Here is a 23214-nt window from a genome sequence, read left to right as displayed (position 1 = left end):
GGTGTCCTAGGTGCAGAAAAATTGTGTGTTATCCCCTTTTTACTACAAAACTCATCAAATAAATGATTTTCAAATTCGGTACCATGGTCACTTCTAATAGCTACTACTGAAGTATCTCTAGCATTGGTTACTTCTTTATGAAATTTCTTGAAAACGGAAAAAGCTTGATCCTTATGAGCTAAGAACATGACCCAAGTGTATCTAGAATAATCATCTACAATAATTAGACCATATTTATTTCCACCTAGGCTTGTTGTTCTAGTTGGTCCGAATAGGTCCATGTGTAGTAGTTCTAGAGGTCTAGAGGTAGAGACACAATTTATAGATTTAAAGGAGTTCCTTGATTGTTTGCCAAATTGACATGCTTCACATATTTTATTCTTTTCAAACTTTAATTTTGGCAAACCTATCACAGAATCTCTTTTAACTAGTTTAGATATTGTGTCCATGCTTGCATGACCTAACTTACGGTGCCATAACCAACTAGCATCATTATCCTTAGTTTCATTAACAACTAGACACGGGTTGTGTTTTTTTTTTTGCTGAAAACGGGTGCTTCATACAGTGCGGGTACGAATACACCCAATAAAGTCAAAATACAAGACCTCACGGAGTGCCAATGGCAACTCCGCCTCCCCTGCCCAGAGGGCATACCTCGAGTGGTGGGCCACATGGCCAGCCACCCAATCGGCTGCCCCATTGGCCTTCCTGAATACATGTTTGGCCAAAGTGGCCCCTCCCTGACTCATCATCACAATATCGCGAATCAAGGGGTGGTCTATGGTCTCACCCCCCAATCCCCTCTGTATCCATCGGACAACAGTGACCGAGTCCCCCTCCAAAATAATCGAGCTGGCCCGCAGTACTGCCCTCGCATGTCGAAGGCCTGCCCAGGCGGCGTGCAACTCTGCTCCAGGCACCGATGTATCGAACAACTGACACCCACCTGCGGCCACTACCCTGGAGTGTGGGCCCCGTATGATAAAGCCTGCACCGCCCCGCGTGCCGCCATCCAGAACCGACCCATCGAAGTTGACCTTGAGGAAGCTCAGGGGTGGGGGCTCCCAGGTGAAAAACACCAACTGGGAAGCTGCCGAGGCAGGGGGGAACCCCAGGTGTCCCGAGCTGTCAAAGGTCTATCTGTGGAGAGGCCAGGTCTGATCTCCAAGGCCTGTGCTCTAGCAAGCTCTGCCACAAACCTCGGTGACACCCTGCGCTCACCGAGAGTGCGGGCATTCCTTGCCAGCCAGATCTGAAGCGCTGTGCAAGTAGCTCTAATGCCCTCCTCACGGGTCCGTGAACTGGCTAACCACTGCCGTGTCACCCTGAGAAACTGTAGCCGCTCACTCCGGGCCCCCCACGGGGTCCCAGCCCACTGCCATGTCGTCCGCGCCCATGTGCACTGGAAGAGCACATGGTCCGCTGACTCCTCAACTCCGCACGTCCCGCACTCAGCAGGGACCCCCCAACCTCGCCTGCTCAGCTCTGCTCTCGTAGGAAGTCGGTTCCAGAACACCTTCCATAGAAAGAGAGCAACCCTCGGATGAAGTCCGAACCTCCAAATCCAGGTGCAGTCCGGCCTCGGCTCATACCCTGACTGAATGGCGCGCGTGATGTCTCTCAACCTGACACTGGCCTGGCTCGAGGTGCCCCACACCCTGACGTCTGGCCCCCCACATCCTGGTAATGGGAGGGATCGGATCCTCGCAGCTAGGTGTACCCCGAACAATAGCCTGAGTCTGGCCTCATCCCATACTGCCCCTCCTGGTACAAAGAGATCGCACACCCGTAATCCCTCAACTGCCTCTGTGTCAAACATAGTTGGCCAGCGGCTCAGGGCCAAGGAGTCCACCCATGAGTCGCTAGCCACCTCAATACTCCGGCCGTCGCCAATCAGAACCCTGATGTGTGCCGATACTGACGGCAGGTGCCTCCCGATCTCACGCCACATGAAGGATGCTCGGCGGCCCCGCTGTGCCACCCCTGAAACCCCTCGGCCATATCTAGCTGCCATCACTTGACTCCAGAGGCCGTGTGGCTCTAAGATGAACCGAGCCGCATGCCGGGCAATGAAAGCCTCGCGCCTCTCAATAAGGGACTGCACTCCCAGACCGCCCTCACTAGTGGGGCGGCAGACCTGCTCCCAGGCAACCAGGTGCACTCCGTGACCTCCACCATATGACCCCCACAGGAAATCCCTAAGAAGGCGCTCGATCCTTAACAGGATCGTCTTGGGAACCACTGTGTTGGCCATGAGGTAAACCGGTAGAGATCCCAGCACTGCCCTGACCAGTGTCACTCTCCCCATCATGGATAATGAGGACACCCTCCATCCCTCCAGCCTGCTCTGGACTCGCTGTACCAACCCGGAGCACTCTGCCACCTGCAGTCGCCGGCCAGTGATAGGCACGCCTAGGTAGGTAAGCATCCCCTCCTGCTCCGGTATCTGGAGGATCCCTCTGATCTCCTGTCTGACTCCGCTCTCTGTGCTGGGGCTGAAGGAGATGGTGGATTTGGAGAAGTTCACTCTCTGTCCGGACGCCGCGCAGTATGCCGCCACCACCCTGCGAAGGACCCGAGCCTCTGTAGTCCGTGCCCTGGCCAAGAGAAGACAGTCGTCAGCAAAAAGTAAATGTGTGATAGGGCGAGCCCCCGTGGCTGGGGTATAGGCCTCCAACTCACGGCTGGCGCACACTCTCTGCAAAGACCAAGATAAGATATCAGCACAAATAATAAACAAGTAAGGGGATAAAGGACATCCCTGCCGTAGCCCTATGGAGGACTCAAAGTAAGGTGACGGTGTGCCGTTGACCAAGATAGAGAACTTTGGCCCCCGAACACACCCCATAACCCAGCCGATCCACTGCCTGGGGAAGCCGTAAGCCTCCAACGCCTGCTGAAGAAAGCTCCACCTGATCCTGTCGTAAGCCCGTTCCATATCCAGCTTGACTGCCATTAGACTGTGTCGCTTCGATGCGCGTCGGAGATCCCACATCATTTTCTGGGCCAGCATAATATTATGAGAAATATTTCTGCCAGCCACAAAGGCCCCCTGCTCCTGGCTAATGATACCAGACAGGAGGGGCTTCATTCTGCCTACCATAATTCTTGCGACAACCTTGTATAGGGTTGTGCACAAGCTGATGGGCCTAAAGTGACAAGGTTCGGCCGCATTTTGGCATTTAGGTATTAGCGTGATGAATGTGGCCTTCCAGTCCTCAGGCATAGCTGCCTGGGCAAAAAAACACTTGTGTTTGGCAAGCTCCTCAAGGTCTACAACATACACATTTCCACGTCTTATTCCTTTAAAAACTAAGCTATTGTCATTTGGGTTTGTTATGATGCATAGTGATGGTTTAAACATAACATTATAACCTCTATCACATAATTGACTAATGCTTAATAAATTATGCTTAAGACCATCAACATATCGAACATTATCAATAAAAGTAGAAGGGGTAATTTGAACTTTACCTATACTAATGATGTGACCTTGGTTATTGTCTCCAAAAGTCACAGCACCTCCCTTCTTAGCTTCAAGGGTGAAGAATTGATCCTTGTCACCCGTCATGTGTCTTGAGCAGTCACTATCCAAGTACCAGCAATTTTTGTTGACCTTGGCTGCAAGACCTCCTACACAAGCAAATCATATAATCTTAGGTACCCAAGTTTTCTTGGGTCCTTCATGGTTAGTCATGTTGGTTCCTTTTGGAACCCATACCCTTTTAATTTTTCTTTTTGTTTTTCCTTTTCTATAATTGCACACATTTGCTTTATGTCCTAAAGTTCCACAACAAAAACAGGTTATTTTCTTAGTTTTGCTTTCTCCTGCTTTAACAAAGAAGTTACTAAGAAGTTTTTGCTTATTTTTAGGTTTATATCCTAAACCTGCTCTATTGAATACCGCTCGTTGACTATTAAGTATCATATTCAATTTTTCTGAACTATATGTAAATTTTTCAACCAAGGGTTTGTATTTTTCAAGTTCTTTAGTTAGTGTTTGTTTTTCTGCTTTTAGATCATTTAGTTCTTTTGTGATACTCTCATTTATATGTTTATTGTTTTTGGGTTCTAATGTTTCTTTGTTCAGCCTTTCATTTTCTTTAGTTAAGGTATTATTCTTTTGTACCAAGATTTGATTGCTTGTTTTAAGTTCTGCATTCTCTTTGATAAGAACATCTTTATCCTTAACTAATGAATCATACTTACGGAGATGAGTTTGGTTAGTTACTTTTAGTTCTTTGTTTTTAACGTTTATTATTTTGTATTCATCCATTAATTCATTGAAAGCATCATATAGTTCATCGAAAGTAAAATCTAAATGTGGTGTGCATGTTACCTCATTGTCATTGGCCATGAAGCAGAAATTGGCCTTTTCTTCTAGTTCCTCATCCGATGATGACGATGATGCGTCGGAGTCCGATAGGGTGGTGACAAGAGCTTTCTTCTTCTTGTACTTGCTCCCCTTCTTCAGTAGGGGACACTCAGCTCTGATGTGCCCCGGCTTCTTGCACTCATAACACCCAATCCCCTCATTTTCCATTTCCTTACCTTTATCCTTGCGATAGGAATTTGAGGGGCCTCTCCTTTGATGAAAGGTCTTCTTTTGGTTGATGAATTTTCTAAACTTGCGCACGAGAAGAGCCTCATCATCATCTCCCTCATGATCCTCTTCTTCACTGCTGCTACTGTAAGACAAGTCTTTATTAGTTGAAGTAGATTTAAGAGCTATTACCTTTTTCTTATGGGAGGACTCTTCTTCGTTGTGTTGCTTCATGGTTAGCTCGTGCGTCATTAGAGATCCAAGAAGCTCCTCAAGAGGAAGCTTGTTCAAATCCTTTGCTTCTTGGATTGCCGTCACTTTAGCTTCCCATGACCTTGGTAAGCAGCGAAGAATCTTCCTGACAAGATCACTGTTAGTATAGTTTTTGCCAAGGCTTTTTAGGCCATTAATAATGTCAGTAAATCTAGTGAACATGCATGTGATTGTTTCATTAGAATCCATCTTAAATAGTTCATACTTATGAACCAATATATTTATTTTGGATTCTTTGACTTGATTTGTGCCCTCATGGGTCACTTCAAGTCTATCCCAAATCTCTTTTGTAGAATTGCAAGTAGAGACTCTATTGAATTCATTCCTATCTAGTGCACAATAGAGCACATTCATTGCTTTGGCATTGAGTTGTGCCTTCCTAAAGTCATGGTCATCCCAATCCTTTTCTAGTTTGGGTACTGTGACACCCTCTACATGGATGGATGGGATGTATGGTCCATTCAATATGATGGTCCACATCTCATAATCTTGGGCTTGGATAAATATCCTCATCCTAGCCTTCCAATATGAGTAGTCGGATCCATTAAAGAATGGGGGTCTTTGGGTGGACTGACCCTCGATGTGGGAAGATCCAAATGGGGTTGTCATTTTGATCTTTGACTCTTAGGGTAGAAGAGTTTAGGCTCTGATACCACTTGTTGCCCAGATAGACAATCCAAGAGGGGGGGTGAATTGGGTTTTTAAAATAATTTGCAACTAAAATATTTGTGGAAGACTAATTAAGACTTTAGCAAGATGATTAGTTAGTTGCTATGTGCTGTGAGTGAGATGAGAGTAAGAGAAAGGAACAAACAATCACAAACACAAGGTTTTTATAGTGGTTCGGAGCTAACCCTTGCTCCTACGTCCACTCCCCAAGTCTCACTTGGGAATTCACTATAACCCCCTGGATTACAGTCGGTTGTTTTACAAGCTCACAACCAAACTTGTTGTTTTACGAGCTCACAACGAACTCGGTCGGTTTTCCCTGGCTCACCGACTAGAACCACCCCGATTGTTTTCCCGGGATCACAATCGAACCCTTACACGTTGGTTTTAACCTAGGCTCACCAACCAACCTCTACACCCTTGATTCAATCCCCCGATTGAACCAAGCTAAGACAATATGCTAATAATGAGGACAAACAGAAAAACAGAGCTTCTCAAAAGCAAATATACAGCAATATTAATAAAAGCAAAGTTAAGAGCCCTCAAACGCGTTTAAGTTGGAGAAGAGAAAGGGCTTCTTGAACTTTGGGTCTCCTCTTGAAATTCTGGACGACTTGAAGGCAGGAGGAGATCTCTTTCAATGTTGGGAAGATGTGGTTGGAAGGAGTTAATGGCGCTCTTCCCTCTTTTCGTTGAAAAACCACTTGCAGAGAATGAATGCTTGATCTTTTTGAATGGAATGGTAGTTCTCTGCCTTGCTACAGTCCTCTGTGGCTATTTAACCCATCCCCCACGGAAACTAGCCGTTAGACACCTTTTTCTGCCCGTTCTGCACACTCTGCACAACCTGACAATATGTCCGTTGGGGGTCGGAGTCGACTCGCGCGATCTGGAGTCGACTCATGCTTTTCTGGAGTCGGCTCGGCAACTGTTCCGGATTTGAATTAAAGTGACCTCCTCGACTAGGAGTCGACTCGACTTAACCTGGAGTCGACTCGCCAACTTCTGGAGCTGACTTGGCATTCTCGGAGTCGGCTCATCCCATGAAGTCCATGGAGCTAATTTTCAACTTGGCCCACTCAAGTCAACTCGACAGTCCTGGGAGTCGACTCGGCGCTCAGAGCCCGAACTCCCGATCTTCTGTCATTCGCCTCGTCCAGTCTTGGTGTCGACTCGGACTGTTCCGGAGTCGACTCGGCTCTCAGTTTCCGAAACATACCCTTCTGCCTTAGAGTCGACTCGAGCTGTCTGGGAGTCGACTCGGCTCTCAGAGACAATAATTTGGTCTTCTGTCTTTTTGGGATCGCGCTGTCTCGGAGTCGACTCGCGCATTGCGGGAGTCGACTCGAATCTCAGAGTCCGAAAACTGCTCTCTGACTTTTGCCTTGTGAACCACTGAGAGTCGACTCTCGCTTTCTTTGGAGTCGACCTGCCAACCATCGGAGTCGACTCGCGTTTTACAGGAGTCGACTCGAATCTCAGGGTCGAAAATCGCTCTCTGACTTTTCTGTCTGTAACTCCTTGGAGTCGACTCATATTACTCCGGAGTCGACTCGCGCACTTCAGGAGTCGACTCGCTGATAGGTTTTGAGTTGATGCTTTCTGTTCGTCTGTCTGTTCTTAGTCGGAGTCGACTCGTAATGATCCGGAGTCGACTCGAGCCCGTGCCAGTGATTCTGATATGCTTGGAGTCGACTCGTAATATTCTGGAGTCGACTCGAGTCTCAGACTTTGGTTCAAACTGACTTCTTAACTTATCCAAACTATCTTGAACCAAATCTAGAGACACTTAGACAAGATTTTCACTGAAACACTCAATTGAATTCATTAGTAAACAAAAGATATACTCAAATGCTTTGAGCTCATCAAAATCAAATAGAGTTTTAATCAATCACTCCACAGCTACAGATCATATCAAAGCAATGATAAATTCTTAAAATTTATCTTTTTTTAATCAATGATTTACTTACAACAAACTTTCAAAGTTTCAAAATATCATATGACAACATAAATTAATTACTCTAACTAGTCTTTCTAAAATGCTAATAACTGAAGGAATCATCAGAAAGTCTAGCGCACTTCCCAATCCCGTGCGATCATGCCTTTGGATTTGAAAAATAGAAAAATATGATAATGAGCTACACTATCCTAGTAAACAACATAATACCCCAAAGTGTGTGGCCCGACCCATATCCAATCCTAGGACTTGTGTAATTGGCCAACCCCCCATACGATATGTGCCAATCTTCTTTTTCTTTTTCTTTTGTTTCGCCGCTCCAATCCTATGAAATGGATAAATGAATAACAAATGTATAAAATTCTTATGTGAATAATTATGATATCTAAATAAGCTACCTTTGAGAGCAGTTTGTCCACTAGTGGAGAAGGCACGGGTGTTGCCTTTGTGATTAGGGATCATGAGTCCAAGCTGATTGCAGCGGGAGGGCGTTACTCCTTTGAGTCATCTATGCTGGCGGCGGAACTCAGGGCCGTATAGAAGGGTGTTTCCTATGCGAGGCGAGTTCTGAAGGCCCGGTGTATCATCCTAGAGGGGGGCTTGGTAGATGTGGTTGAGTGGATTCTACAGGAGGGGTCGGAGGTCTTCGACCATCTGCTCTTAGAAGACGTCCGATGGTTACTGCAGGAGTGTGATGTCTTGCAGGTTGTGCATGTATTCCGGAAGGCGAACAAAGCTACTGATTGGATCACCTCCTTCGCTGCTTATCATTCCGAAGACATTGTAACCCGGTGTGTACCAATCCCTCCACCGATGTGAAGTATTTTGGCCTTTGATTCAATAGGCAGTGCTCACGCGAGATTTGTAAGTTGCTGGTGTACCAAAAAAAAAGAGCTACTAACAAACTATTAAGTAGCATGTGATCTATTATCCGAGTCCTTTGCAAATTTAAACAATTGAATGGTTGTGCCTTACTCATGCTTTAGATGAAGTAGAAAGGAGATTGAAAAGGATTATTTATGATTACCAAAAAAAAAAGGGGTGTGTGTGTGTGTGGGGGGGGGGGGGGGGGTGTGCAAGTCAGTCTCCCCTTCCCTTTCTTTTTTGGTTGATAATTATTATTATTATTACTATTGATAGAATGGATGAATTGATTACTTAAAATGAATGTAAATACATTCATAAAATTTTTTTTAAAATAAAATATTAAAAAATAACTATAGAAGACGTGTAGAAAAATTCTATAGTATAGATCCAATATAGTTAATCATACAGCTCGCGATTGATTTAAACCGGTCCGACAGTCGATTACAAGTCACTATCCTCATTATATATTCCATTTTTTTCATTAACCTTCGAATGTAAATCTAACAATTTTTATATGAAAAATGATTATAATAACACAAATCTCCCCATCACAGGCTTAACTCAATCTCTCCAAAAAAAAAAGTGAACTTAAAATTCTATATATCTACATATATATATTAGTTTGTCAGATAAAGTGATTGTAATTATTTAGAGCATGTTTGGTTAGGAGGGCTGGGCTCTAGAAAGAGAATGTGAATGACTCTCATTTCACCCATTTGGTTGGGAGAAATTCCAAACTCATTCCAATTCTGAAAATTATGTTCCAATTCTCTAAAATCCAATCTCGGCTCTTCTCTATTATTCAATTTTCATTCTGATTCTAATTCTGAACCAAATGCATCAAAAAATATGACCATTCTGATTTTCATTTTAATTTCGATTCCAATTCCGATTGAACCAAAGATATCCTTAAAGTATTTATACACCCTATCACCCCCATAAAACATTCCAAATACTAACTGGTGTAGAACATCTTAATGCTCATCATTCCAGCCACTGCAACATTTTTCTTGTTTTATTTCTATTTTAGTGGACTAAGGCTCGAAAACTAATAAGTATTACATGGTCTTGAGGAACTCTTGTTATATATTAATAATGAAAAATTTTTCAAAATTTTTGCCACTTATCTACTTAAGCAATATACATTTTAAGACAACAATGACTGCCTTACAGCTATTATGTAATTTTGCATTTTAACACATTGAAACTATTGAAATAATTATGATAATATTATAATAATTATTATTTAAAATTTTGATTGAAATCTCAATTGGTTTGTTATAAATTCTTCTTTTGACAAGAGAGATAATTTGAGATTAAACTAGAAAGATTTAATATCTCAATTATGATTATTCATGTATCGCATAATAATTATAACTGAGAGAGCCAACGTGGTATCATGCAGTCCACCATTATATGTACATGATCCTCTCAATCACAGCCATTGCAAAATAGATGGACGTTTGTGATTGATCGAGAAGCTGAACTTCCCCAGCTCAAGCCCTAACTCTCTTTTTCTACATTATGATGGTCCCGTGAGCTCTCCAATCGACGGCAGCCGCGTGGTCCCCATCCGTGTACCCAAGAAGTTGAAATTATTGTACTAGCCATCCCATCATCATCGGACGGTTCCTGATGGTGGGCTCGGGGCATCGCATCTGTTTCCGCATAAGGGAATCCAGCCATCCACCCGAAACCGCCCCGACACGGAATAAATGAGAAAGGAATTATTTCTTAGATTAGGAAATGGTAATGCGGGACCACCGCAACGATTCCGAGACACCCAAATCCTCCACCAAACGACACGACTCACACTATCCCCACCTGAGATGTTTATATACAAGAGGTCGCATATAATATATATAAGGTATATGTAAAAATAACTGCCAATATTTATATCATAATAAACACATAAAATGCAAAATAATGGATTATATTGACTATTATTTTTCTAATTTATGATATATAATATAATGAGTAGATGCCAAATATATCTACTCAAATCTGGGGCGGCTTGTCCGTTGGATAGGGTCGAGCCTTAAAAGTGAGCTCATCCATTAAACAAATTCGGCTCAAGTTTATGTAGGCCCAACTCGCACCTGATCCAAACCTTATTTTTTTTGTTTTTCTGACAGCTTCAGTTATTTACATTATATATAAATTAACTATAACTGTAAGGCTCTTAGAGCACGGCACCAGAATTCAAGCTAGGTTTTAGGGTTTGAAGGAGGAAATCCCTCTAGCAATGGGCGAGAAGAGCTTCCATGCTGCCCGAGATGGAACTCAATCCTTCTCAACCCCCGGCCACTATGGCTTTCGGCTTTCGCCAATGTGGCTATGTTCCTTCTCTTGAGAATCCAGAAAGCTCGAGTTTCGGCCTGAATCTAGCCCGGCTCGTCGATAAACAAAACTGTTGGAACAGTAACCATAACGCTGCTATTCAAAATCTGATTGAATTCAGTAGAGTGTGGGTGGGGTGGGCGACAACCATCCGCTGTTTTGGAATATTTGGACAATAGTGAATGGAGAGATGGCTGTTCACGCAAAACATGTGTACTGTAAGGCCAACGGGACAGTTGATTGGATATCCTCTTTCGTGGCTAATCATTATGGAAAGACCCTTTGGTTGGGAGGAGGAATTTATTCGGTGCACTTCAGAATTTATTATTTTTTAATTTTTTTAGGTGTATTCATATCTCGATACATCCGCTTCAAGAAAAAAGAAAAGAAGGGAAAAATCTGGCGTTGGTATAATACTTCTTTAATCTTCCCATGACGAGGCGCATGAACCGTTTTCAAACGACCCATAAAAATTCAACATGTGCACGAATATCGATGCCTGTAGCTTCCCTTTTTTTTCTCTCCAAAGCCAAAGCCCCACAGGGGCAGCTGTCTCCAGCTCCCCCGCCCCCTAGTCCCTCCTGCCAGCCCATGCTTCTCTCATCACTCTCTCCACTACTCCTGCTGGCTACTACTCACCACTCCACCGACCCCCTTATCTCTCTCTCTACTACTATATAAACAGCCCCCTCCTTTCCCCTCCCTTCTTAACCTAAGGCACTGTCCCATCCAATCCTACTCCAGCAGCATAAAATGTCTCTCCTTCCTATGCTCCCCTTGTTTCTATCCTTTCTTCTCCTCCCAACACTCCTCTACTCTGCAAGCACTTACCCTTACCATACACCCCAGCAGAAGCAACCGCTTAACCTGCACCAGCGCTCCTCCGCCTCTGCTGGCGGCGGCTCGGCGGCCACTCTGCCGGATTCCAAGCGGTACGAGGGTTCCTCCGACCTGGTCGACCTCCGCTACCACATGGGCCCCGTCCTCTCGACGCCCATGAGGCTCTACGTCATCTGGTACGGCCGGTGGACCCCGGCCCTCCAGGCCCCCATCCGGGACTTCCTCCTCTCCCTCTCCGACACCTCCGCCGCCGCCCCCTCCGCCGCCCAGTGGTGGTCCACTGTCTCCCTCTACACCGACCAGACCGGCTCCAACGTATCCCGCTCCCTCTCCATCGCCGCCGAGGTCTCTGACCTCGCCGCTTCACGCGGCCGCTCCCTCACCCGCCTCTCCGTCCAGCAGCTCATCGCCGACGCCCTCAAGGCCTCCTCCCTCCCCGTCGACCACCGCCGCGGCGTCTACCTCGTCTTTACTGCGCCGGAGATCGCTATGCAGGACTTCTGCCGCGCCGTCTGTGGCTTCCACTACTTCACATTCGCCTCGCTGGTGGGCCACACGTTGCCCTACGCGTGGGTCGGCCACAGCGGCGCCCAGTGCCCGGGCATGTGCGCCTACCCCTTCGCCGTGCCCAGCTACATGGCCGGCGGCGGGGCGGCGGCCATGCGGCCGCCGAACGGCGACGTGGGGACGGACGGGATGGTGAGCGTGGTGGCGCACGAGCTGGCGGAGCTGTCGACCAACCCCCTGGTGAACGCCTGGTACGCCGGCGAGGACCCAACGGCGCCGACGGAGATCGCCGACCTCTGCGAGGGGGTCTACGGGACCGGCGGCGGCGGGGGCTACACGGGGCAGATGAGCAAGGATGGGCAGGGGAGGAGCTACAACATCAACGGGAGGGGAGGGAGAAGGTTTCTCGTGCAGTGGGTGTGGAGTCCCGTGGTCAAAGCTTGTGTGGGGCCCAATGCCATGGTTTAGATTAGATTAGATCACACTATCTCTGGATCTATATATACTCTATATAGATTTGAAATAGATTTTGTCTTATTAATTACATATTTTATTTCTTTTCTTTTCTTTTCGGTGGAGTCGTTGAACTCCTTTTTTTGAATTATGTAGATCCCTCTTACTATTAAATATGTTTAATTACTTTTGTATAATTACTAGAAAAGAGAGAGTTGAACTAGAATTTGATTAACAGATTTATGACTTTCATGTTGGTAGGAGTTCTTTTTTTTTTTTTTTTGTGGGGGTTGGGGGGGGGGGGGGGTGTAGTTGTTTGTTTCTAATTCTTTGATGTGGTACTGATGGATGGACATCAACTTAATGTTTTCTCTGTCTGGAGGACGGTTACTGTTTTTTTTTTGTTGACGACAATTGACCAAGGCTGCTGTTTTGTTAAAAAATGTTATGGTGTCTCATACTCATCTGAACTTTGAGGCTGTAGCAGATCAATTGAATGGATTTTTTTTTTTTGTGGTAAATGGAATGGAATTGCATAAGTAAAACAGTGATAAGTTGTGTCCAATCTGCTCATTTTCTTATACTCATCTGAATTTTGAGGCTGTAGCATATCAATTGAATGATTTCTTTTTTCTTTTGTGGTAAATTGAATGGAATTGGTTGCATAAAACAGTGTTAAGCTGTGTCCGATCTGCTCATCTTCCTATACTCATATGGCTGTAGCAGATCAATTGAATGGATTTTTTTTTGTGGTAATTTGAATGGACTTGGTTAAGTAAAAGAGTGGAATGTGTTCAATCTGCTAAATTGCTCTACTAGTTTTTCCCATGAAAATGAGCTGCAACTCCTCTGTAATTCCCTCTTCTGTTGCTATCAATGCTAGCTTAACCTAACATGTAAGACAAATTCGCCTTCAATGCTAGCTTTGGCAATCAATTCAAAGCCAATGTTTGCCTGTAAAGATGGAGCCTAAGCTACCAGACCAGAATCATTTCATCCTTTTAGTAGTATTCAATTATTGCTTCTAGCCTGATCAAAGTCCATGAAGATCCAAAATATTGGAACAGACGCCTCTTAACATCAGACAACAGAATGCTCACCTTTCATTTTTTCTAATCTTGGCCGCGAGTTCTTTTTCTGGATTCCAATCAATGAAGTTTGCTAATTTCCACCTTGAGTCTTGTTACCATTCAAAATCGAGTAAAATTTATAATTCCAATGAATGATCAGCTCAATTCCTAGTTACCTTATGTCCCATCTTTCAGTGCAATGTAGTATCTATGAACAGAAAAAAGAGAGGAAATTAAGAGAATATAAACCTCCCCAGGATCCAAGATAACCTTCATAAAATCAATAGATGCCCAAAGTTCTATGACTCCTTGTGCTTTGGTTTTCACTAAGCCATAACATCAGAATAGCTCACTTCTGAAAATATCTTTTAGTATAACACTTCCATGTCAAGGTTAAATGGTACATTGAAATCTTGGGACAGAAGGATGGATTGTCTCCTTCCAAAGTGATATGTTGTTGAACTTTTAACTCCCGTCTCCCAGTCCTATTGAATTGAGATGACACTGATACTGAATGGTTCCTTGCACACTGGTATGAACTTGGAAAAGTCCACTGAATTGTGAGATTATTAGAACAAGGATCTTCCCAGCATCTTATATACTTGCCTTGTCCAACTACAAAATGAATCCTCTTCCATAGTTCATGTGTTAGTGTGACAACCTTCATCCATGTGCCAGACTTCCGCTGCTTCTTTGCAAAAGCCGAAAGCTTTTGCTTCCTGTAATATTTCCATTTGACAAACTTTTTCCATACACAAACCTCATTGCTTCAATATCTCTGTTGTGGTTCAAATCTGGCCTGAGGGTGACCACGCCGGAGGGGTCGAGCCGTCGAGGGAGCTGCCGGTGAGTGGAAGAAGAGGACGAGCGCCACCTCTCGTGCGGCGGCGGACCTGCACAAAGCCTCACCGGTGGGGTTCCGGTGAGGGCCCTCCGACGCTCAAGTTAGAGTGGAATTTAATAGGCCTAGCTAAAAGTCTCCTTTAGGCGTTACCTGATGGGGCTATTTATAGTCCTTGTAAAGGTGTCCAGGTGGCGGAGGTATAGCCCGTTCCCATCATGGGAGGAGATGACGCGCAGCCAAAGCTTGCTTGTGGCGCGCAGTGCAGTCCATTCTTAGGAACGGTGAGGCGTTGACAGTCGTAGCAGGGTATGGTCACTGGTTGATATGTCGTGGCGAGGCCGGTAAGTAAAGCATGGTGCGGTGAGGCTGCTGCAGGGCATGGCCGCAGCATGTGGATGATAAGGTCGGCCTTCTGAGGTCGGCTCGGCCTTTTAAGGTCGGCCTTCTGAACTCATGACTTCTAAGGTCGGCCTTCTGAGGTCGGCTCGGCCTTTTAAGGTCGGCCTTCTGAACTCATGACTTCTGAGGTCGGCCTTCTGAGCTCGGCCTTCTGAGGTCGGCCTTCTGAGCTCATGCCTTCTGAGCTCGGTCTTCGGAGGTCGGCCTTCTGAGCTCGGCCTTTTGAGCTCAGCCTTTTGAGCTCATGCCTTTTGAGCTCAGCCTTCTGAGATCGGCCTTCTGAGCTCGGCCCTCAGCTTTCTGAGCTCATGCCTTCTGAGCTCGGCCTTCAGCCTTCTAAGCTCATGCCTTCTGAGCTCGGTCTTCTGAGCTCGGTCTTTAGCTTTCTGAGCTCATGCCTTCTAAGCTTGGTCTTCTGAGCTCGGTTTTCTGAGCTCGGCCTTCTGAGCTCATGCTTTCTAAGCTCGGTCTTCTGAGCTCGACCTTCTAAGCTCATGCCTTCTGGGCTCGGTCTTCTGAGCTCGGCCTTCTAGGGTCGGCCTTGTGAGGTCAGCCTTCTGAGCTCGGTCTTCTGAGGTCGGCCTTCTGAGCTCGGTCTTCTGAGGTCGATTTTCTGAGCTCGGCCTTCAGCCTTTTGAGGTCAGGTTTGCTGTCGGATTCGGGTGCTTTAATTGTATTTGTGGGGTGGCCCATTTTTTCCCCAACACTACCTCCCGACTTCCGAGTTCGAGCTGCTTTTTAGCACGGGCGAAGGAAGTAGTCCAGTCGTCGATCGTTATGTAATATAGCCAAATATCTATGGAGATATACGTGCCAAGTAGGATGTACCTCTCGTGCAGTCGGAGCTAACGTCCTTAAGCCGAGCTGTCCAAGCCGAAGGAAGCGACTCTGTTCCGAGGTCACCTTCAGCGGCCTTCTTTGGCTTGTAGTCGACTCAGCAGGGTTCCCCCACTCAGATCGGGGCGTGTCGTCGTAGAAAGCATCGAATGGCATTGAATGTCGTCGAAATGGCATCGAATGTCGTCGAAATGGCGTCGAGATGTCGTCGAAGTGGCGTCGAATGTCGTCGAAATATCGTCGAAGTGGCATCGAATGTCGTCAAAATATCATCGAAGTGGCGTCGAATGTCGTCGAAGTGGTGTTGAATGTCATCGAAATGGGGTCGAATGTCATCGAAGTGGCATCGAAATGTCGTCGAAATGACGTCGAATGTCGTCGAAATGGCGTCGAATTGGCGTCAAGATGGCATCGAGAACTTAGATGAGCTCGAGTACGGAAGAGCTCGAGCACTTGGTTGAGCTTGAGTACGGAAGAGCTCGAGCACCTGGATAAGCTCGAGAACGGAAGAGCTCGAGCACCTGGATGAGCTCGAGTATGGAAGAGCTCGAGCACCTGGATGAGCTCGAGTACGGAAGAGCTCGAGCACCTCGATGAGCTCGAGAACGGAAGAGCTCGATCACTTGGATGAGCTCGAGAATAGAAGAATCCAGCTCGAAGGTAAGCATCAACCCGAGAACATAGACGAGGGGGGGCGATGTTGGAGATAGAGGTACCTTTTGGAGATATATTGACAGCTCCCGAGCTTCGAGGTCCCTTAGGACTTGGCTCAGCACCGGCTGGGAGTCGTTGGAGGCCGTTAGGCGGCACGCGTTGAGCTCTGGGCCGTACTGCTGCCCCTCGAGGTCGAGGAGCCATGATCATGCAGGATCCATGGCTACCCAAGAGCATTTTCTTTTGCCAGGCTGGACCCGATCTCGTTGTTGCCTTGGTTGGCCAAGAGTTGCGTTGTAGGCTGAGCTGACCTGGGCTATGAGAAGGTTTAACTTCATAGTACTTTCTTGGGATGGAATCTCCTGTGAATCTGGCCAAAGGAGCGCTCATCCTTTGGAAGACATTACAAAATAAGGCATCAGCCGAGCTTTCATTATGTACTAAAATCCTTTTTAAAGCCTTACAATGATGAAGGAAATAGCTATATTGTCGTCATAAAGAGGGTTCAACACCCCTGTGGTCTACATCGGAAAAGGAGATGACTTTCGCAGTACACAGATGTTTTGAGGAAGCTCCTTCTTCCGAGCTCGATGCTTTAGGTGCCTCTATTCGCCTGTCCTCTGATGGTATTGATGATGCCCGCGAGAGATCAGTTGTCGTTCCGCTCCTTACGCGGCACTAGGTTTTGTTCCTCGGGCTCTCTCCTGTAGGCCTGATCACGGACAAAACAACTCAACCGACCTCGGCGGATAAGTGCCTCGATCTCATCACGGAGCTCGTAGCAATCCTCCGTATCATGGCCGCGATCTCGGTGGAAATGGCAGTACTTTTTCGAGTGCTTCTGTGACTCTGTCGGTCGCATCCTCAATGGAGGTCGGAGGTAGCCCAGATCCTCAATCTCCATGAGGATCTTTGCTCGGGTGGATGTGAGGGGAGTATATGTCTGAAACTTTTGGAGGGAAGACCTCGGGCGAGCTAGGCTCTTGGGCCAAGGAGGCTCTTTCTCATGCCAGGGGAATCTGCTGCTTGGTTGGGAGTGCTCCTCCTGGCGCTTCTTCTACATCTTGGCAGGTCGTTTGGTTGCTTCTTGCCGAGAGGCCAAGGCTTCCTCAACCTTGGCATACTTGCGAGCTCGGGCCAACATTTCAAGAAAGTTGGCGGGGAAGCTCTTCTCAATGGAGAAGAAAAATTTGTAGGACCGAGCTTCAGTCTTCAATGCTGACATGGCGATTGACTGGTCGAGATCGCGAACCTCCCATATGGCCGAGGTAAAGCGATTGATGTAGTCTTTTAAGGATTCTTCCTTCTTCTGCTTGATGGTGAAGAGGGAGTCTGAGGTCCGGCGCTGACGCCGGCTAGCGGCAAAATGGATGGCGAGTTGCCTGCCCAGCTGTTCAAAGGAGAGAATCGAGCTGGGCTTTAGTCCGAAGAACCAAAGACGAGTTGCCTTGCGGAGAGTCGCTGGGAAGGTTTTGCAGAGTAGAGCATCTGTGGCTCCTTGGAGTGTCATAAGGGCCTTATAGCTCTCCAAATGATCCAGAGGACCGGATGAGCCATCATATGGCTCAATCTGTGGCATCTTGAACCTCTGGGGGATTGACTCATTCATGATTCATTGAGGGAATGGAGACTCTGTTGTAAAGTCAAGGTCGGCGTCTCGCTTCGGGCCTCGGTCTCGAAGCATCTGTATCTGCCGCTCTAAGTCCTCGACTTTTCTGCCGAGCTCGGGTGGGACTCCTGTTGTAGCTCGGCATGGGGCAGACCCCGCCTCAGATGGGTGCTCCCGTGCTCGAGGCGTCAGGCTTCGACGCGAGCTCTCAAGATAATGGATGTGCAACAAGCCCTCCCGGCTTGGGGTCGAGCTCGGTGGGAGCTTCGGTGGTGGCGACGCTCTATAGAAAAATGACGTCGCGAGCGGCGTCCTGAGGACTCATGCTCGTGAGGAGGGAGTAGAGGCTGGTCTTCTACTTGCTGTAGGCCTTGAACGGCCGCAAACCATAGATAATCTCTTAACCATCCCATCAAATAAGTGGAGGATTCATTAAATTGTGAAACGTTACCCTGCCATAATGTGATGTGTTTCCAATGCCAATAAAAAGTAACCCATCCAATGGTATTAACATCCAGAAAACTGCCAAATAAAATGCGTCCCAAGCAGAAATATCACAAGTACCGCCGCGTCCTGGGCCGTCGCAAGGAAAACTATAACCGAAATCCTTTTTATCGAACTGTTCTGGTAGGACTTGAAAAATTTGGTCCGTCGGTTCTACAAGGGGTGGACTTTGGAGCGAGTTGCCGAGAGCTGGTGCCTGGCTCCTCGACGCATTTGAAGCTCCTTGACCCCTCAACTTCATGATCACGACTCAGTCCCTTCCTCTAGCGCCAAATATGTTGTGGTTCAAATCTAGCTCGAGGGTGACGATGCTGGAGGGGTCGAGGGAGTTGCAAGTGAGTGGAAGAAGAGGACGAGCACCACCTCCCGTGCGGCGGAGGACCTGCACAAAGCCTCACCGGTGGGGTTCCGGTGAGGAGGGACGCTCAAGTTAGAGTAGAGTTTAGTAGGCCTAGCGAAAAGTCTCCTTTAGGCGTTACCTGATAGGGCTATTTATAGTCCTTGTAAAGGTGTCCAGGTGGCGGAGATATGACCCATTCCCATCATGGGCGGAGATGGCGCACAGCCAGAGCTTGCTTGTGGCGCGCAGTGCAGTCTATTCTTAGAAACGATGAGGCGTTGACAGTCGTAGCAGGGTATGGTCCCTGGTTGATATGTCGTGGCGTGGCCGGCAAGCAAAGCATGGTGCGGTGAGGCTGCTGCAGGGCATGGCTGCAGCATGTGGACGATAAGGTTGGCCTTCTGAGGTCGGCCTTCTGAGCTCATGCCTTCTGAGCTCGGCCTTCTGGGCTCAGTCTTCTGAGCTCGGCCTTCGAAGGTCGTCCTTCTGAACTCATGCCTTCTGAGGTCGGCCTTCTGAGCTCGGACTTCTGAGGTCAGCCTTCTGAGCTCATGCCTTCTGAGCTTATGCCTTCTGAGCTCGGCCTTCTGAGCTCGGTCTTCTGAGATCTTGCCTTTTGAGCTCGGTCTTTTGAGGTCGGCCTTCTGAGATCGGCTTTCTGAGCTCAGCCTTCAGCTTTCTGAGCTCATGCTTTCTGAGCTCGGTTTTCTGAGCTCGGCCTTCGGAGCTTATGCCTTCTGAGCTCGGCCTTCTGAGCTCGGCCTTCAGCCTTCTGAGGTCAGGCTTGCTGTCGGATTCGGGTGCTTTAATTATATTTGTGGGGTGGTCCATTTTTTCCCCCAACAATCTCCATCCTTGAAATTATAGCAATGCAGAGTTTGTATTTTCCATGTTTAGGATGCCCAATCTTACCTCTTCTTTACCTTTACATACTATATTCCGAATAGCCAAGCAAACCAGTTCAGAAGCAGTTCACTTCATTTCAGTTAGCACCAAGGAAAGTAGTCTAAATATAATAATAGATTGGCAGGGCAGATAAAACAGCACTTAACATTTGCTGGTGATTCGTGAACTAGGGAGGATTGGAAGGGGTTCAGTTGGAGGGGAGTGGCAATTCTTAGCTTCAAAATAGAGGATGAGGCTGGTGATTCGTGAAATAGGGGAGGATTGGAACAGTGGAAATCTGATGCTCATCTGTGAGACACTAGCCGATGGCAACAGTTCTTGATGGGACAATTAGGGACTGCAAAAATCAATTGAATGGGGGCGGCAATACTTCGTTCCTGTGAGGTTTGGGCAACAGTAAGGGTGAGGGAAGAGGCAGTGACAGGAGAGGAAAAATCCAGTGAAGAGAGAAGAGAAAAGAGAGAGAGAACTCGGTTGTGTGCTTCACGGGGAGGGACATTAATATGCATGGGTGTAGTCCTCTGCTTCCCTGGTGTCATTGGTGACATTAATATGCCACTGGAGGTGACCTCCATTTAGACCCATTTAGACCCATGTTTGCTCCACTGAATCCACTGAGAATGAAAATATTATCAGAGAAGCTGACTAGCTTCATGAGAAGAGCCAAAACCAAATTCTTGGGTAACAGGATGAAACAACCTGCAAACATTCAGTTATTTATGTATAGGTTTGAGTTTAGTATTGAGTATCATGACCTGGATTTTATAGCCTTTTGTTTGCTGAGAATGATAGATGCTGGTTTAATTGGGAATCAGAGAGCTCATTCTTACATGATGGAATACAGCAGTACCATGGAAACATTTTTCTTTAGTAACATCAACTGTTATTTTTCAACAAAGTATGGACTGGAGCAAGAACATAATGTCACAGTATTTAACCTAAGGCAAAGAAGCTGAATGACTTGCTCAGAATTGCTTGGTGCTCATCGCAGTTCGTGTTCATCTTTAAATGAGAATAAAGGATGAATATGACCACTTAATTGGATGTTATTTTAGGTCTCTCAGTGAAGTGAGAAGAGAGGAAATGACAAAATATAGCACATACATTCAAATTCCACTAGTTACCTAAATTCAAGAAAATCAAAAACCTTCAAAGAGGATTAACTCTTTGTCGGTGGATGGAACAGTTTACAAGTGAAACTTATGATATTATGATTCTTCTAATTCTTCAGCATGCTCTGGTGATGAAATAGTGATGCCCCTCCCACCCCTGGGCACTTGCGGCAGCGAAAGATTACCATCCAAGAACTGCATCACTTGGCGCATGGTTGGTCTTGCTCCAGGCACAGGATGTGAACAAAGCAATCCAATCTTTAAGATCATTTCCACTTCCCCCAGATGGTAATCACCTCCCAGTCTTGCATCTGTAACCTCTAAAATTACTCCATTCCTCCAACTCCTCCACACCCAGTCCACCAAATGAAGGTCCAGTGATTCTTGTTGCATTAATGGCCTCCTTCCACAGACAACCTCAAGTATGAAAACCCGAAGGCGAAGACATCAGTGCTCGTAGTTGCCCTGCCTGTTTTTGTGAGCTCTGGAGCTATATAACCGAAAGTTCCCACCACATTAGTGATTTGGGGATCGCTACCATGGTCATACAATCTTGATAGTCCAAAGTCTCCCAACTTTCCATTCATTTCACTGTCCAGCAAGACATTGCTTGCTTTTATATCTCTGTGTAGAACAATCTGCTCCCAATCTTCATGCAGGTAGAGCAAACCTGAGGTCACACCTCTGATAATTTTTAGTCTCTGACTCCAGCTAAGCGTCGTTGGCATGTTTGCATCATAGAGGAACTTGTCTAGACTTCCGTTGGGCATGAACTCATAGACCAAAAGGACTTCCCCTTTCCTACGGCTATAACCAAGAAGTTGGACCACATTGCGGTGACGGAGCTGACTGTTACTCGCAATCTCCCCAACAAACTCCCTCATTCCTTGCTTAGAATCATGAGAAATCCTCTTCACTGCAATTTCAGTTTTAGAGGTGGGCAGCTTGCCTTTGTAAACTCTTCCAAAACCGCCAACTCCCAGAAGATTTTTCTCGGGAAAGCCTTTGGTAGCCTTGAATAGTTCTTTATATGAGAATCTATGAGTTCTATTTTCTAGCTCCCACTCTTCAAGAACTTCAGCATACCTTGCCTTTTTTCTTATTATGTAAGCAATACCGCAGGCGGTTATAGCTATGAGCACCACTACTCCTAAGGAGAGCCAAATTATCAGAGACGTTAGCTTTCTTCGATGCTTTTTCAAAGGAAGTGAAGGAAGGCTGGACAGGTCGAGGGCAGCCGCTTGCCCATTCATCTTAAAGCTCCAACCCAGAACATAAGCGAATGTTAGAATGGCGCCCGAAGAAGAAGAGAAGCCAATATACATGGTATCTAATATTACCGAGGAGAGATTAATGGAAGAAGACAACAACGGACGGCTTGGTTTGGGCACACTGATGGGGGATATTGTGACATTTAGCTTCTTCTCTGGATTGCTATAATCTACCCATACCTGCATTAGTTCCTCGCTTGTGAGGCTGAGGTTCTTAAACTTGCCAATTTTCTCAACGAAATATGATGCCGGCGCGGCGTCTGTCGACCTCAATCCATTGACATCAATTCCGACATGGTTGCTATCAATATCTCCAAACTCCAGATTGGAGATGGTGTCTAGCTCAATAGCAAGGACATGATTTGATGAATTGCCTTCATTGGTAGAGTTGAAGAGACCAAAGTATTGCTTGGGCATAGCTCCAGGGAGCCCCCTGGTTGGAGAGAGCACAAGTGCAAACCAACCACCACCCACATCTGGATATTCGGCGAGTATTGCAAAAACAAAGCAAGTAGAGAAAGAGTAAACATTACCATCTGTGGTGTTCTTCAAATGCAGTGGCACTTTGTGGAATGCATGTCCTTGCTGGTCGTTTGTAGTGTTGGTTAATCTCAGAAGGCCATTTGGTGTGATCTCTGCTATGCCATCAAGGTACAACTCACTCCTTTGGAATCCATTGTATGTGAATTCATCATATTTGGTTGCTGCGATTCCTTTAAGCAGACATATGACCAAAAGTAAGGATAGTTTTCGCTCCATTTGGAGAAGAATGGGGATTTTCTTTTTGAGCAATTGAGTGGTTATTTGCCACACATTATGTGTGTAGCTATTGACCTACATGTCATTGAAATGTAGTAAGGCCTTGTGTAGTCCATCCACCCATATCCAATTCAATGTTGAGAGATAGTCCAGATTGCTGCATCAGTGGACAAGACTTGCTTGCTCATGGGCTACGCAAGTCCTTGTGGATGAAAATGCTAAAACTATTCATCCAATTCAACGTTGAGAGATAGTCCAGATTGATCCAGATTGCTGCCTCAATGGACAAGACTTGCTTGCCTATGGGCTACGCAAGTCCTTGTAGATGAAAATGCTAGAACTATTCATCTAATTCAATGTTGAGAGATAGTTCAGATTGATCCAGATTGCTGCATCAATGGACAAGACTTGCTTGCCTATGGGCTACGCAAGTCCTTGTGGATGAAAATGCTATAACTAT

The 23214-nt window shown here is 46.3% G+C and overlaps 1 protein-coding gene and 1 pseudogene across 1 annotated transcript; one reads left to right on the top strand and one right to left on the bottom strand.

Moving 5' to 3' along the window:
- Positions 1 to 11211: 11211 nt before the first annotated feature.
- Positions 11212 to 12686, top strand: LOC103699937 (protein EXORDIUM-like 5). Its single transcript, XM_008781925.4, has one exon. The coding sequence runs from the start codon at positions 11403 to 11405 to the stop codon at positions 12462 to 12464; it is 1062 nt and encodes a 353-aa protein (XP_008780147.1). The 5' UTR covers positions 11212 to 11402; the 3' UTR covers positions 12465 to 12686.
- Positions 12687 to 20615: 7929 nt separating this feature from the next.
- On the bottom strand, positions 20616 to 22879 carry LOC120107261 (annotated as a pseudogene).
- Between the last annotated feature and the right edge of the window lie 335 nt (positions 22880 to 23214).

This window comes from Phoenix dactylifera, unplaced genomic scaffold (genome assembly GCF_009389715.1).
Source record: "Phoenix dactylifera cultivar Barhee BC4 unplaced genomic scaffold, palm_55x_up_171113_PBpolish2nd_filt_p 000807F, whole genome shotgun sequence".
NCBI lineage: Eukaryota > Viridiplantae > Streptophyta > Magnoliopsida > Arecales > Arecaceae > Phoenix > Phoenix dactylifera.
The sequence above is the reverse complement of the archived record's forward strand: the minus strand, read 5'-3'. Positions and strand labels throughout refer to the sequence as shown.